General features: G+C 44.1%; 1 protein-coding gene across 1 annotated transcript in view; it reads right to left on the bottom strand.

Moving 5' to 3' along the window:
* Positions 1 to 17,496, bottom strand: part of Aasdh (aminoadipate-semialdehyde dehydrogenase) — a 30,280-nt gene that overhangs the window by 1,373 nt on the left and 11,411 nt on the right. Inside the window, exons 6-15 of the mRNA XM_028780757.1 lie at positions 15,575 to 15,767; positions 12,200 to 12,441; positions 11,644 to 11,750; positions 11,016 to 11,188; positions 9,885 to 10,077; positions 7,366 to 7,481; positions 5,389 to 6,178; positions 3,177 to 3,340; positions 1,358 to 1,480; positions 171 to 302 (exon numbers count right to left, since the gene is read on the bottom strand). Coding sequence (XP_028636590.1) covers positions 171 to 302; positions 1,358 to 1,480; positions 3,177 to 3,340; positions 5,389 to 6,178; positions 7,366 to 7,481; positions 9,885 to 10,077; positions 11,016 to 11,188; positions 11,644 to 11,750; positions 12,200 to 12,441; positions 15,575 to 15,767 — 2,233 coding nt within the window. The remainder of the gene's footprint in view (positions 1 to 170; positions 303 to 1,357; positions 1,481 to 3,176; positions 3,341 to 5,388; positions 6,179 to 7,365; positions 7,482 to 9,884; positions 10,078 to 11,015; positions 11,189 to 11,643; positions 11,751 to 12,199; positions 12,442 to 15,574; positions 15,768 to 17,496) is intronic.

Raw genomic sequence — 17,496 nt, 5'->3', positions numbered from 1 at the left:
GAGAGAGAGAGAGAGAGAGAGAGAGAGAGAGAGAAAGAGAGAATGATCGATCAACCAAGGGCTGAGAATGTAGCTCAATAACAGACGGTCACTGATTAAGTCTCTGGGTTCCGTCTCTAGGGCTGGGAGTTGGGAAGGGTTACACACAGAACGGAACTAGATCTTCCTACCTGCTCTCCTGAGTGCGTGAAGCAGAGCAAACTGCCGTCCACACAGCCGATGCAGACGTAGCACTGGCAGCACCGTGGGGAAGAGAAGAGCGGCTTCCCACAGGGGTGCTTCCAGACCGTGTTCCCAGCAGCCTGTGGTGGCCAAAGCACAGGAAGTTACTAACCACGGACCTTTACCATTTTAGTTATATTCATTTACTTATAGTGTGTGTGCACATGCGTGTGTAAGTACGTGCCACAAGGCACACGTGGAGGCTGGAGAACAACACGTGTGAACTGATTCTCACCTTCCACCACACGGGAAGGAGCTGAACTCACGTTGTCAGCCTTAGTAGCAAGTAAGTGCCTTTATGTGCATGGCCATTTTACAATAAACAAAACTCTTCAAAGCCACAGTGACAGGGACAGGGACACACTGGTGCTTTGATGAAGCTGACACCTATGCACAGTCAGAAAGTCAGTGCTTACTGAGGAGAGCCGGGACACAGCAAACATCAGCTCAGAGCACAGAGCAATGTAGAACTACACAAAGACCTTGCTTTAGAATGGAAAAACAATTTAAAAATTGGGAAACATTAACAGGATCTATCCTTACAGTAGGGAAGCTCTTTTGTTGTTTTGCTTGTTTTACTTAGTGTTTTTTAGAAAGGGTGTCACTAGGGAGCCCAGGCTAACCTGGAACTCTCAAAGATCCACCTGCCTCTGCCTCTAATTTTTGGGATTAAAGGCACTCACCACTATGAGGGATAGAAAAGTTCTTAAAATGACTGAGAAAATCTAGAAAGGTTAAAACAGAGTCTGGAGAGAGGACCCAGTGTTTAAGAGCACGTGTCGTTTCTGTAGATGACCCAGGTTTGACTCCAAACACCTCACTGCAGAGTTCCAGGGGATTCCATGCCTCTTCTGACCTCTCTAAGTACCAGACGTGTTATACTGACACACATACAAACAAACAAAATATTTACAAACGTAAAAACAAACCTCTTTTAACAGTTAAAAAATAGCTGAAGAAACAAGTAACAATAAAAACTATTGACTCGTTTTTCCAAATAATTTCAATCATTCTAAGTGAATTCTAGCCCATTAATAAATGTTTTATTTTTAACTGAAAAGTTTTCAGACTTTTAAACATCAAAATCAGAAATAAAGATAGGTGATACAACCAACACGTGTTGCTTGATACCTACAGGATCGACGGCCAGCAAGAGTCCCCGCAGCGTAGCACAGTACAGATGGTGTGGACTCAGGCTCAAACACGGAGAAGAAAAGACAGCTCCTTCACACTTTAGCTTCCAGACACACTTTTTCTCCTGCAAATAAGAACTCGAATGAGTTGTGTGGTGCTTGTGGATAATAAGCCTGTATACAAGACAGCTAAGATTGCACCCAGAGCCAGTGCATGCTGTACCATGAAGCAGTTGTCACAATCCAGGGGAATGCAGATTTTTCTCTTCTCCTCTGCCCTCCTTGTTCACTCACTCGGAATCCTCCTGCCTTTGTCTCCTCAGTGTGAGGATTTCAGACATGCACCACCATGCCAAGTAAGTTAGTGCAAAGGCAACATGTACACGTGCTGTGTGTGCATGTGCGTGCATGTACTCATTCTGAATATACAACTTGGTATGTTTCTTCTACTGATTTTATAAAATGACTTAAAGATAATTTTAATACATTATATTCAAAATAAAATGTCTCTTCCTGATCTAAAAATTCTTAGACACTAGTTACTCAATCTCATAAACCTAAGATTGATTTGTGCATGTATTTGTCTGTTTCTAATTATTTTGCCAGAATACAATCATAGAAAACAATTTATTTGGTCAAAGGACATGAACATTACTCAGCCACACTGCTTCTTAATTAAACTTACTCTGTGTGTGTGTGTGCATCATCTTTTTAAATAATTTCTGCCGGGCGGTGGTGGCACACGCCTTTAATCCCAGCACTTGGGAGACAGAGGCAGACAGATTTCTAAGTTCGAGGCCAGCCTGGTCTACAGAGTGAGTTCCAGGACAGCCAGGGCTACACAGAGAAACCATGTCTCAAAAAAAAAAACCAACAAAACAAAACAAAAACAAAATAATTTCTATTTTAAAGCATGTAGCAAGGCTGACCTCAAACTCAGCATGCAGCCAAGTACGATCCTCTTAAGTACTGGGATTACATGTATGCCAGCTGTTTGTGTCCGCCAGCTGTTTGTGTAGTTCAGAGATCGAGCACAAGGCCCATGCATCCTAGGCAAGCGCTGGACCAACTGAGCCTTAGCCGCAGCCCCTCAGATGTCTTCCCAGATGGTGTCTGTCTCATGGACACCGCCTGTCAATCATGGTAGCATGGGGATCTATGTGCTTCAGGGTCTCAGAGCCTCCTCCTCGTGGCTTTGACGAAGACTAAAGGCCTGAGACACTTGTGTCCTCAGCAGCTTCTTCCCGGAGAGCTCACGTGTTTATGTCCCTTGTTTCTCTATCTCGGTCTTTCTATCTAACTTATATTTACTCTTTATTTCTATTTATACCAGTAAGTGAGTTTTGTTTCACTGTTATTTCAAAAACTTATGTGGGGCGGTGGTGGCGCACGCCTTTGATCCCAGCACTTGGGAGGCAGAGGCAGGTGGACTTCTGAGTTCGAGGCCAGCCTGGTCTACAGAGTGAGTTCCAGGACAGCCAGGGCTACACAAAGAAACCCTGTCTCGAAAAACAAAACAAAACAAAACAAACCTATCTTAGCCTATTTCTTGTCATTTTTATTTTCATAAAATGGTCCCTTAAAAGAGCTTACTGATATCCTTGATTTTTTCCTGTTACAATCATTCTGAATTTTTTGTGTTGCAGAAATTATCTGAAAAGAAGCTAAAAATGTCTAAAGATGTTAAAATTTCACCATCACTCCTTTCCAGACCCAGGGCTATGCTTGGGCTGCAGATAACACCCCTCCCAGACTCAAGAGCATGTAACAGTCACTTCCCCTTCTGTGTTTATGATGAACACTAATGAGGGAAATTCTTACATAAATGTCTAAAGCATATGCGTGCTGGTCATGAGACCCGACATAAATGAGTCCTGTGGTTGGATCCACGGCTGGTGAGCTCTTGACAGCATCTTCAGTAGTAAATGTCCAATATTTTTCTCCACTATTACTTTTTAGAACATAAACTAATCCATTATAACAGCCTACAGAGAAACAAAATGTAAGGATGAGACCGAGATATATCGACATAAAATATTTAAATAATGACAACTTCTACTCACAGTCTTCACATATGTTTATGTTCCCCCATCTGATTTAGATTTCAGTAAACATAAAGGAGAAATTGAACTACAGTCATTTGTGTAAAATCCTTACTTAGTGCTGGTGTGCTGGCGAATGTCTTCAACCCAGCGTCAGGCCTTCACCTCCTGTGCTGGGTCACAATCAACAAAGCAACCTGCAGTCCCTTACCTTTTAAAAGTTCTACGGATTAGCAAGATAAGTCAGTAAAGGCCACTGCCACCAAGCCTGTCAACCTGACTTTGATCCCAAGAACAACTTGGGGGGAAGGATGGAATCAACTCGTACAAGTTGTCCTCTGACTTCAGGAGTTCCTGTCTATACATACCCACACTGACAGAACTGGATTCGAATCCATCCAGCTGTTGATGGATAGATTACACAGCATCACAGAGCATCGAGTTACTCTCCTTCCACTCCGACAGGTATTGTAACCATACAAGGAAGAAAGACGCTCAGAATTGTTTGAGAAGAGCTAACAGTAACAACCAATGTCCCTAGGCATTTCCTATATATCAGGGGCTTCTTTTGGAGACAGGATCTTTAGCCCAGGCTAGCCTCAGGTATCCTATGAGGGAAGTATGGGCCTTCTGATCCTCCTGCCCCCACTTCCTAGGTGCTGGGATTACAGGTGTGCATCACATACCCCCTGGTTTATGGAATGCTGGGGACTGAGCCCTGAGCATGCTGGGAAAGCATTCTGCCATCCAAGCCACATCCCAGCCTACTATTTCAAAGATTTTAGAGTAATTATGTCCACACTTATGGATGACAGCCAGGAAGCAGATTAACCAGCAGGGCAAATTTTCAAAGTTACCACGTGGCAATGTCAGGATTTAACAAATCTAAGCGCCTGTATTCTTAGCAACTATGCTGAACTTCTTTCCCAAGAGGTGGCCGTGGATAAGAAGGTAGCAGAGATCCTAGGCCTTGGTGTAGTTGAGTAGAAATGGTAAAAAAGCAAAAAACCTCAAAAACCTACAAATGAAGTCACTACAGACACTTGGGCACATAGAAATCAGAGGAGTGGACAGAATGTAAGGGCAGTCATTTAGGAAAGTCTCGCTGCCTATGCTTTACATGGTTCTGCTCTCGCCCGGGATTAAATTCCCATGATACTCTGTGCTGCCATCACTCACTGAGAGCCTCCTTTGTGCCCTGCAGTGTTCTAATGGCTTGCTCAATGCTGCTCATAACTCTGATAGCTGTCATGGGTTTAAAATACACCCATAAATTCTCAGATGATCTTCAAGATCTGGAAACTAATTCTCTCCCCAGAGCATGGACTGGACTAGGTGATTTATGTTCAATGAGCAAAATTAAGCAAAAATGGTAGTCTCCAGTTTTAGAGAACAGGTCTTAAGAGGCACCATGTGCCATGGCCCCTATGGCTTTCTCTTTGGGATCACCCACTCTGAGGCAAGTCAGATGCTATATCATGCAAACATTCAGATGGCTGGAGAGAGGCTCGTGTGGCCAAACCAGAATGTTCTCAGCAAAAACTGACCTACAAATGAGCCTACGACCCGAGCCCCCAAGGTAACGATGCTGTCTGCGATCCATCTTGGAAGTGTATCTTCCAGTCCATAAAGCCTTAGACGCCTGCAGAAGCGTGAGAGCTTCTTGATCGTCAGCCTCCAAGAGTCCTGACCCAGGAACTGCTGTGGGCTAGAAGGTTTCAACACAATGTGCTAGAACATCGTGTTTTATCATCATTTCCATTTTATCCATGAGTAAAGTGAAGTGAGTCCAACAACCTGCCAAAGTCACAGAGTTTAGCAATATAGAGATGGGTTTATATCCAGGGACTCAAACTCCAAGCCATGCTGCTAAGCAGGATAGAGTTAATTAACCACAGACCTGTGACAACAACCAAACACACACACAACACACAACACACACACAACACACACACAATTTAACTCTACAGACCCCAGATTCAGAAACTTACCAACTACAATAAAGTTTCCACATTTAGACACACATGCCGAGGATTCAATTCGATCTCCCAAAAGCTGTTGCCACCTCGTCTCCCCAGAGTAAAGGTCGACTGCCTTCACTGTGTGCGAGTGGGAGCCGATATACACGGTTGTGGAGGGCTTGTCCTCCACAGCTGCTATCACAAGCAGAGGGGACGCGTCTACGCATTTGCCAGTGTCTGACCGCCACCTCTCACACAGCACCGTCATCTCAGACCCCACCACAGGGTTCTCCTGCTGAGAAAGTGGTGGCTCTTCCAACTTTTCATCTGGAGCACTTATGCCTTTTAATATTTGAGTGTTACTTTGTGGAATTAAATCCTGAGGTCGGACTGGAGGGCTGATCCCTAACTCAGTTAACAGCCCCCCAGTACCCAGAGACAAAACCTGACTCCCTCTGCTCAGAGCGATCATGGAGTTGGTCTCCCTGTCGTGGTTCGAAGGCCAGGTGGACTCCAGACGTGCAGGCTTCCTGCTGGCTTCCTCTGGGTCGGCATCACTGAATTTCCTTTTTGCGGTGTAACTCCTGTTGGCTTTCAGGTCCCCCTGTGTAAACACGGCTTGAACGACGTGGTTGTAGATGTCTAGGATGGAACCACTGAGGATGACTTCCAGGAGGCCGGGTATGGCTGTTCCCATGAGCTTCTCAATCTCATTGAGGAGCCACACGGACTTGAGGGAATCTCCACCACTATCTAAGAAGACAGAGTTGTCAGGAACCTGCACGGTATCCTCTGGAGCCTCAGGGCGACACAGAACAGACTACAGACGAAGAAATGGTAAATGGTCAAAACCAGAAGACTTTACAGTGTAACAAGTGATGTAGAACTCACAGCACCTATGACACAGATAGCATCATTTTAAAAGGCAGGGGGAAATGCTAACAATTAAATTAAGAATGATTTTCTCTGGGCTGGAGAGATGGCTCAGTGGTTAAGACCTCTGACTGCTCTTTCAGAGGTCCTGAGTTCAATTCCCAGCAACCACATGGTGGCTCACAACCATCTAATGGCCTCTTCTGGTGTGTCTGAAGACAGCGACAGTGTACTCATATAAATAAATAAATCTTTAAAAAAACAATGATTTTCTATATACTAACGGTCATCACTGCACTACCAACTCTGTCAACTCTGTCATGGGGTCTGTGTAATTGCTAAATATAATTCCGCTTAGAGCAGGTCTCCTACCCATAAAGTAGGGAATAAACTCACAGAAACATCTGCTTTACCAACTAGCCCTCACAGCTGATATTCTCCACATGGAAATAGCATTGATCCACTTCACGTCAGTCAAACAGCTTTACAAGTGGAGTGAGAGGAGCTTAGCCCTCAGCTCCTAAGACCCACTAAGCAAATGCACACACTTCACAGAACCATTTTTGTTTGGTTTTTGAGACAGGGTTTCTCTGTAAAGCCCTGGCTGTCCCAGAACTAGCACTGTACACCAGGTTGGCATTGAACTCAGTGATCTGCTTGCTTCTGTCTCCTGAATGCTGGGATTAAATATGCATGCCACCACTGCCCAGCTAAAATCTGCATCTTATCTAAGAAAGTTGGCTTACCTATTAAGACCTACATTAAAAACGTCTTGAGAAGATACTGCAAGTTTCTCAAGACTAACAACAGAACCCAAAGTGTAACGGCTAGCCCACTCAGTAGAGCATGGCTTTAGCAGTAGGCACTGCATTGCCTTTCCCAGGGAAAACTTATGTCAGTAGTAAGTAGACACTGGCACCTTTTAAATTACCTCTCTTTCAATGAGTTTCTTTGTAAGATATTTAATTAAACACCCTAACCTTTATTACGTACAAACTGGATTAAAGAAGGTATGCTAACTGGCATCTGGGCAGCAATAACATTTTTAAAATATTTTTACTGGCTTACTAGGGATACTAAGATTCCCTATAATGAATGAATTACAGAAATAAATTTGCATTTAAAAAGTCGTACCTTCCATAAATACTGTAATTTTCCCCAAAGTTCCTCTTTTCCATGGAGTTCATTCCTAGGCTTTGAGTTTATGTAGTCTAAATATATCTTGTTTAACTCAGAAACATCAACTTTACCTTAATATGAAGAGAAATAACAACATTAAAATAACATTTGAACTTTAACCAGGCAGTTGGGTTTGCGGCTACGTAGCAAAGCAAGTGCCGAGCACACACACACACACACACACACACACACACACGAAGTCCTAGGTGTGACTCCACCCCACAAAATAAGCAAATGAATCCATTTAGCCGAGAGCCGTTGTGTTTGTTACACTCCTTACTGTAAAGCTCAGAAATCATGGAGAACCGATAAACAGTTTGTGGCCAAGGCCACAAAGGCTGTAGTGAATAACACAAAAGAGAAAAAGAGAGGCCATGCATCTAAGTTAAAGAGCTCAAGAAGTGATACAGCGTGGGGGTGGGGAGGGGAAGCACTGCATCAAAGGGAGGAAAGAAATGTACCCTGTATGAAAATGTCACAACAGGCGGGGCAGCGGTGGAGGCGGGGCGGCAGTGGTGGTACACACCTTTAACCTCAGCACTCAGGAGGCAGAGGCAAGGAATCTCGGGAGTTCGAGGCCACCCTGGTCTACAGAGCAAGTTCCAGGGCAACCAGGGCTACACAGAGAAACACCATCTCAGAATCAAACAAACAAACAAACAAAGAAACAAACAAAAAAGCCTGTCATAATGGATTCCATTATTTTGTATTCTAACTAAACGCATCTAAAACTTTTTAAAACATAATGAGTAACTGAGCAGTTACTATATTTTGATATAAGAGTTAAATAAAAATCATGGTGTCATGGGTAAGACACTAGGCATGCATATACATATATAAAACATACATTAAAGTATGCATGCGTGCGCACGTGCGTGCGTGCGTGTGTGTTCGTGTGTGCGTGCGTGTGTATGTGTGTGTGTGTGGTGTAAGTCAGTACAGCTTTCAGAACTTGAGTGTCTCCTATCACACCATCAAGTCATCTATCCACTGGGCATGCGCAGCAATCGCGCATGCGCAGCAACCGTGTTTACCAGCTGAGCCGTCTCCCTGGCCCCACGCTCTTTTATTAAGCAAGTCTTACTCTGCAGCTCAAGCCAGCATCAACCTTCATAATCATCCGGCCTCAGCCTCCACAGTGTTGGGATTACAGGTATGTGGCACTCAGTCTTATACTTAAGGGTGTATGTTTTGTAGCCTGGGCTACAAATTGAAATTAAGGCTACTCTGAGATATCAAGGCCCTGTTGCCAAAAAGATACATCATTTGAAGCTCAGTAGTTCTAGGCAGGACTCCAATTCTACCACTGCCATGGTTCATTTTACGTGTCAACATGACTAGGTCAACTCATGGGGTTGGCCCGCTGTTTAACACTGATTGAACACTGTTTCTGTGTGCATCTAAAATGATATTGAAGGAGATTAGCATATCAGTCACTGAACTCAGTACCTGGGACTGTGCTCCCAAACTGGCTTGGAGGCCTGAACAAAACAAAAACCAGAGGAAGGGCGCTAACCTCTGCTTCAGCCGTATATGTCAGATGCCTGCTCGTGGGGCTTAGACCACTGGCCCCACTGGTTCTCAGGCCTCAAAACTCAAAATCACAGCCCCAGTTTTCTTAGGCCATGCCCAGCTTGCAGCCATAGTATTAGAGTTTTCAGCCTCTGGAGCTCTACCAGTCAGTTCCCTGTAATATTTTCATATATCTATCTAAATATTAGTTCTGTTTCTCTAGTGATCTCAGGAATACAGATACTGACTACCTGTGATGGCTAACCTTCAAGGTCAACCTAACTAGATCCAGAATCCCCTAAGAGGCTGAGGGATACCCCTGGGTGTGTGTGTGAGGATGTTCAGAGGTTGAACGAACCTAGGAGGACCACTCCTGGTTGTGGGCTGGGGGCATAGCAAGAATAAAAGAGACAGCTTGGCCGGGCGGTGGTGGGGCACGCCTTTAATCCCAGCACTTGGGAGGCAGAGGCAGGCGGATTTCTGAGTTCGAGGCCAGCCTGGTCTACAGAGTGAGTTCCAGGACAGCCAGGGCTATACAGGGAAACCCTGTCTCAAAAAAAAAGAGACAGCTTGACAAAGCCTGTCTTTGTCCTTCTCTCTGCTTCCTGGCCCACCATCACATGATCTGAGCTGCTCACTGAGCCTTCTCATCATGGTGGACAGACACACCCTGAAGCTGTGAGCCCAAATTTCTCTACCCTTAAGCTCTTTCTGTCAGGTATTGTCATAGGAATACACAAGTAATTAATACCAAGCACAATAATCTGGAGAGAAATTGCCTATCTGTAACTCATACATCAGAATAAACCATTAGCTCACGGGAGTTAGTTACACAAGCTAGTTGACAGAGGGGCTACCATAATTAATGCCAGTATCACTAGGAACAGTCCTTCCGTGGCCACTGACTAACAAGCACCACTAGTGTCTCCAGCACTGACCACACCCCACCTGCCTCACTTTACCATGGCATGTAAATGGAAGGGTATCAATCGGCACCACATCATCAGGCAGGGCGTGGGCTGGAAGGTGTTTCTGCAATTCTTGAAAGATGCAATCCTTTACTAAATCAACATTGGGTACGATGAAGAGAATCAATTTTTCCTGATTATACCACGTAACCGCACAGGACTCCACCTGGTGGAGTTCTTCAGCTACCTGGAAGAGAGATTACCCTCATTTACTCATGGGGACATCTAGACACGGGCTCCTGAAGGCTTGGATTTGCTGTCTAAACTCAGTGCTGCTGAATTTAGTTCCAGAAATACCTGGGACCTTTAAAAAAAAATTGCTTGCTATTGTTATCTCCTACTAACAGAAAGTTACCGTTTTTCAAAAATAATGGATTCAAAAGCAGATAAATCAATGTATTTTCATAGATCTCAAAGTCTATATTGTTACTTTATTTATTCTTGTGTGTGTGTGTGTGTGCCGGTATGAGTTGTGTGCACCCTGTGAGTGCAGGTGCTGGGGGAGGCCAGAGGGTGCTGTACCCCTGAGCCTGGAGTCACACAGCTTGGGAGTCATCTGATGTGGGTGCTAGAGAACAAACTCGGGTCCTCTCAAAGAGCAGTGAGCACTGCTAACCATGGAGCCATCTCTCCAGCCCCTCATTTATTTTAAAAGTGGCCACTTGGCTTGGGAACGCACATCCGTAATCCTAACACTAGGAAGTCCGAGGCAGGAAGATGGCGGAATTTCAGACTAGCCTGGACTGCATAAAGAGACTGCCTCAAAATAAGACAAGCAATATCCTCCTGATGGAAATAAGAGATACAATGAGTTATTCGTGCCTTTATTGCAACTTTTGTTTTGTCATTGATTTTTTTTTTTTAATGATAGGCTCCTGCTATAGCTCAGGCTGGACTTGAGCCTGTAGCCTTCAGCCTCCTGAGTGACATTTGCAGGCACGCGTCACCACACCCAGCTCCATGTCTTTTTCTGTGATTAACCACAAATACGAAGATGTCAGCTTTAGACAAAGCCGACAGAAAACCTGGCATAGAAATTTGGTGACAGCTGCCTCTACTGCCTTACACACTGGTAGATTTAGCTTTATTAAATTAGATTAAGATGTTGTACGTAAGTGGCTCTACCTGTTGCACAAGCCCAAGGTTAAGACGTTTGCCATGGCGCTTGATCTGACTGTCCTTTCTTCCCAAGAAAAATATCTCTCCATCTTTCACAGTCACAAAGTCTCCCGTGGCTCGCATGGTGCCAAGGGGCACTGTCATTTCATCATCAAGAAAACATACTCTGTTTTTTCCACCTTTCAAAGACAAACTCCAATGTCATAAAACCCATGGAAAATTGATTTATCAATATCAAAATCAAAGTCCCTCTAAAGTTCAGTAACTAAGACTCTCACCTTGATTATTTACATTACAATGAGGTGACTTTTAAATGCTATCTGATAAAATTAGGCACAGTAACTTTAGGAAGTTAGTAAAGGAATAAAAATATATTTATAAAACAATGTATGATTTTAAATGTATCCTTAGAATACTAATACAGTTTTATCTACAAATGCTAACATTTCAAGTTAACTTTCTAAATTATTAGAAACTGCATTTAAAGTAATTCAGGTAAACTCTATCTCATGATTATGAACAAATTAAAACTTATCACTGAAAAGTACATTCTACATTAAAAAAAATCATAAAATGAATAAAAAAAGAAGCTGATTTTTCTTTTTGAAAAATCAATGAACAAATATAAGCCAACCTAAAAATACTTGGCCAGTGCCTTCGTGAACTGGAGAGCCATTTTGGTCTCTGATTTCAACCACCGTTCCAAGTAGTGGAGACCCCAGCTGCACAGGGGATTCATGTCTGCAAAAAACACAGCCCAGAGCAAGTTTAAGATTCACACTTGAGCAGACAATTTCCCAGTGTATTAAAAGCACGCGTAGCAAATAAAGACAGAGATAGTTCACAATACAATTCAAAGGCTGCACGAGTGACAGTTTGCCAGAAAGACACGTGTTACCAATTCAGTCCCAGAAGGGTCTGCCAACATCTGAGTCACAAGTTACAGGAAAGACTTTGGGTTCTTAACTTGAAACACTAGACAGAATATCATGACAGTGCCTGACGTTAAACCCATTCATAGGGTTAGGAGCACAGCTCCCAGGCAAGGGTGTGCTTCTCATGCAAGGACATGACTTCTACAGCCGCCATGTTCAACTGCCATCCCCAGACAAAACTCACTCACGCCAGCATCAATGCCAAGGTCTCAGAAAGGCTTAGACCCCTCTACTGAGTATAACTAGAGCCCTTACTTCACAGTAGAATTAAGCATCTCCTCTGGGATTCTGTAGAAAGTAGCCCAGCTGGATACCTCTGTGATACCATAGATGTTAAATATTTGCGTTCTATTGCCTTTGCCTCGCCAGCTTTTGAGGATGGTCAGGGAGGGGAAGGCTTCTCCGCCGAGGGCTAGGACTCTCAGAGAAGTATGGGCTGACAGGACAGTGGACTTGATAAGCTCAGATCCAAATCTTCTCAGCAATGTTGGCGTTGCCTAGAAACACATTCAAATCACTTAGTTCCCTCCTTCCTTAAGTAAGCATTATTAATTAATTCAAACCCTGCATTCGGAGCCCATGTGGACATTAAGGCTGTGTTTTCCTTTTTTTAAAATTTAATATTATTACTTTTGGCATGTTTGTGTATGTTTGTACCTGCAGAAGCCACAAGAAAGCATCACATGCCTATATAACTGGAGTTAGAGGCATTTGCTAACAACTAGACACAGGTGCTGGAAACTGAACCCTGCCCTGTGGGAGAGCAGAAAACACTCTTAATCACTGGGACATCTCTCTAGCCCCAAGGCTATAATTTTCAATTGGCAAGCCTTGTTTATAAAGCCCTAAGTAAATATTTCACGATCCATCTGTGCGATTGTACAAATAAACAGTTCATTTCCTTTGTACCACCAAGTGGTTTCCACTGTATACATTAGGACAATTTTCACCATTTCCATATAAAATCTAGGATCAACTTGTGAATTTCTACAAATGTTTCCTGGGATTTCGGTAGAACAGTACATGTAACATATTTACAGACCGACATATTGAGAACTGCGCTCTTGACAATGCTGCGGCTTCTACATAAATGTGAAGTGCCTGTTTACACAGGTAGGTCTTTAATTTCTATCAACATTATAGAGTTTTTAGTGGATGAGTCTGGCTATTCTTTAAACTTATTCCTATTTTATCATCTTTATGCTATTGTAACAAAATAGGTTTTTCGTTTTACTTTAGGCATTTCTACTTAGTAGAAACACACATATATGGAAATGCATGAGTATGTACATGTATGTAAGTGCAGCTGATTTTTACATCACGCGTGTATCTTCCAGTGTTGCTAACTGCTCAGGAGTCCTAGCGCCTTCCTCCCATTGCCCTTCCTGACTGCGTAGATCCATGACCATGCTAGCTGCATAGGAAATTCCTCCTCTGCCTCCTCCTTTTCCTTCCTTTCCATTTTCTTCTCTTCCTCCTCTTCTTCCTTTTCCTCCTCTTTCTTCTCCCTTCCTTCTGTCCTTAAGAAAAAGTAGCAGAAGGCACATCTTTATCCTTTCAGGGAAACCACTCAGAGTTTCTTCACAGATCTGCCAGGGCACTGGAAGTGAATTTACACACAACCATAAGGGCTCTCTTCAGTTTTTCTTTAAGACTTTTTAACTGTGTGTCTATATGTGTCATCATGTGTGGGTATGTGCATATGTGTGCAAGCGCCCGTTAAGGCCACACAAGGGTGTCAGATTCCCTGGGGCCAGAGAGGAGCCACCTGCTGTGTGTGCTGAGACCTGACCTCCGATCCCCTTGGCCACTGAGCCATCTCTGCAGCACCATGTCTGCGGCACTCTTATGTCTTGCTTCTGTGACAGGGTCATATCACTTAGTCCTGGCTGGCCTGGAGCTCACTTGGATCTTCCTGCGGCGGTGGCCTCACTTTCGAGAATTAAAGGTGTGAGCTGGGTACACCCAGTCAGTGTCAGCGTCTTTAACCACTTAGACTGCAGCATCTTAAAATTTAGATTATTTTATCTACATGAGTGTTCTGCCTCAGGATGGCAGATCCTCTAGAACTCAGGATCTGGAGTTACGGATGGTTGTGAGCCACCATGTGGGAGCTGAGAACCAAACTAAAGTCCTCTGGAAGGGCAACAAGTGCTCTTATACTCTGAGCTATCACTCCAGCCCCGTCTCCTCAGTATTTTTAACCATTTCCAATGTAGTATCTTAACACTTGTATTCTAGTACTCTTATTTTATAGTCTTTCTGTTTATTCTATGTGTGTGAGTGTTTCACCTGCATGGGTGTGTGCATCACATGTGTGCCTGGTGTCCTCAGAGGTCAGAAGATGGTGTCAGCTCCTCTAGAACTGGAGTTACAGACAATTATGAGCCACCATGTGAATGCTAGAAACTGACCCCAGGTCCTCTGCAGGAACAGCATATGAATTCACAACGAGTGTGGCAACGTGCACAAAATCTACGTAAGCCCAGCCCAGGTCCTAGCATGGAGAGGGGAACTGAGCAAAATGTCCCATCCCTAGCCAAGGAACTACTGACAGCTGCTAGCAGCTGAGAGGGTCAGTTTTCTCTTGAGGGTGTGGCCCTGGCAAGTGACCATGTGTCAGTGGAAGGTGACAGAACCAGGAAAATTTGGGCAGCACAAACCAGCCTTGAGGGAAAATAAAGATCCAAACTGAGGAGGGAGAGAGGGAGTGAGAGAGGGAGGAAGGGAGGGATGAAGAAAGGGAGGAAGAGAGGGAGAAAGGGAAGGAGGGAGGGAAGGAGGGAGGGAGGGATCTCTGAAGACTAGGGAGAGGGTGAATGTGATCAAAACATGTATGAAATCCTCCAAGAATAAAAAATGTGTTTTAAAATAGTGGGAAAGGTATGGTGTGTGCTACTGTACACGTGTGCACATGCTGAGGCCAGAGGCTATCCAGTGAAGTCCTCTACCTGTCTCCTCTGTATTTCTTTTGAGACAGAGTGTCTCACTGAACCTGGAGCTGAGCGCTGCAGCTAAGCCAGCAGGTAAGTGAGCTTCCAGGATCCACCTGCCTCAGCCTGCAGCACTGAGATTCAGGTGTATGTGACACACCTGGCTTTTATGTGGGTGCTGGGGACTTGAACTCATGTCCCTGTACTTTCATAAAAAGCACTCTTGCACACTAAGCCACCTCTCCAGTTCCATTTTTTGGTTGCTGTTTGTTCAAAGACAGGATTCTATGTAGCTCAGGCTGTCTGTGAGCTCTCTAGGTAGCAGAGGGAAGCCTCTTCCTCCTAAGTACTGAGATGATAGGCAGATGCTGACACATCTGGTTCTTAGCTCATGTGTAATAGGGTAATAGACTAGCTTCTGGTAGGAAGCACAATATGCTTGAATGTTATGATAGAAGACACCCCAACAGCACATCCATGGTCAAAGTCAAGCTGAATGCAATATTATAGACATGGTTAACTGATTTCTCTTTCCTTTTAAAATAAACATGTGCCATCACAAGGTGGTAGCCTTTGATGAGCTAATTATACTATCATTAATGCAGTGGGAAGAACTACAGAAATATAAAGGACCCTCTAAAACACGGAACATTAGAAGAATGCAGAAGAAAACATTTCTGCTGCTTCTGAAGTGTACCTGTAAAACAGTCACCCTGTGGCGGGAAAAGACAATGTCGGCTAATTTTGATGGTAGCACTTTGACAGAAGTTGGCACGATAAGCAGGCAGGCCCCACTGGACAGAGAAACAAATATCTCCACAACAGATGGATCGAAGGTCAGAGGAGAAGCCAGAAACAAAATGTCTTCTTGAGTGATGTCAAAAAGAGACCTAAAGACCAACAGAACACAGCTGTCATGAGGCGGGCCTAAGCTTGGGCTTGTGTAGACCCTAAAAAACACTATGTAGGGACTGGAGAGATGGCTCAGTGGGTGAGAACACCTCCTGCTCTTGCAGAGGACCTAGGTTCAGTTCCCAGCACCCACTTGGTAGTTCATCACCATCTAAAACTCCTGTTGCAGGGGATTCATAACCTCTTCTGATGCATGTTACACTGACATATATGCAAGGAAACATTCATACACATGAAATGAGAATAGGTAAGTGTAAAGTAGGAAGAAGAGGAGGAGGAAGAAGAGGAGGCGGGGAAAGAAAAAGCTGCAGCAACAGTGTCATCGTGGAGAAGAAAAGTTTTCATGGTTCAGACTTCATTCTTCAGATTATTCAAAATGGCATTGCTGCTACTGGAAACCACTTATAAAAGGGGACTGTAAGCCTTTTAGTTGGGTGTGGTGGCAGACTCCTATAATCCCAGCACTTGGGAGGCAGAGGCAGGCAGACCTCCGTGGGTTTGAGGCTAGCCTGGTGTAACAGTGAGTTCCAGGACAGCCATGGCTGTGTAGTAAGACCCTGTCTCAACTTAAGAATAAACAAATAATACCTTTTTTTTCCTTTTGTCACAGGTTTTTATCATCTGTGACCACTTTCTTTTTTTTTTTTTTTTTTGGTTTTTCGAGCCAGGGTTTCTCTGTGTAGCCCTGGCTGTCCTGGAACTCACTCTGTAGACCAGGTTGGCCTCGAACTCAGAAATCCGCCTGCCTCTGCCTCCCAAGTGCTGGGATTAAAGGCGTGCGCCACCACTGCCCAGCTCTGTGACCATTTTCTGAGATGTAAGTTTGGATAGAGGGAACTATAATCCCCAGAATTCTCTTTCTATTATGCACTCACTTTGCTTTTTGTTTGTTTTTGCTCTGTTTTTCTTTCATTTTTTAGAGACACTGTCTTGCTATGAAGCTCTGGCTGGCCTGGTACTCATTAAGTTGTCCAGACTGTCCTCATACTCACAGCAATCCTCCTGCTTCAGTCTTCCAATAGCTAGGATTTCAGATTTGCACCACCAGTGATATAGGCTTCCTTTAAGGAGGAAACTAAAGACTAGAAGGTTGGCAGCTGCCACTTAGTAAAGCACACCATTCTGTCACTTATTCAGTCAAACATTCCTGTCTGCAATCAGCTGAGTTTATCAATCCTGAGCTGGCTGGGTTTCTTCCTTAATGAAAAACCAAACAAGGCTGGAGAGATGGATTAGTGACCCAGAGCCAGCTGCTGCTCCCAGCACCTACTGAGAGGTCAGGTGGTTTAGTCTAGCTAACTCCAGCTCGAGACGGAACCGAAGTCTCTGGCATCTGCATGCACATAATATACTCACAGGGAGATATGCACATATACACATAATTAAAAACAAATTAACATATTTTTAAAAAATTAGCTGCAGCAGCAGCAGCTGGACCTGCAGTTAATTTCCACCCTACCTGACTGTGTTCTGACTCTGCTGATGCCTGTGGAGTTGCAGCTTGCTGCTGACTGTCTCCTAGCTGCCTACCACGGCCTCTCTACTTTCTCAGCCACACTGTGTGTGAGTCGGTTCCTTGTAATAATTCACTCTTACACTCTGGTTTCCTTTCAGTAGACTCTTCTGTTGGATTGATTTTTCATTTTTATTTCTTAAGACTGTGTGTGTGTGTGTGTGTGTGTGTGTGTGTGTGTGTGTGTGTGTGTG

The sequence above is a fragment of the Grammomys surdaster genome, unplaced genomic scaffold (assembly GCF_004785775.1).
Source record: "Grammomys surdaster isolate TR1022 unplaced genomic scaffold, NIH_TR_1.0 372, whole genome shotgun sequence".
NCBI classification, from domain to species: Eukaryota; Metazoa; Chordata; class Mammalia; order Rodentia; family Muridae; genus Grammomys; species Grammomys surdaster.
This window is presented reverse-complemented; position numbering and strand designations above follow the sequence as displayed.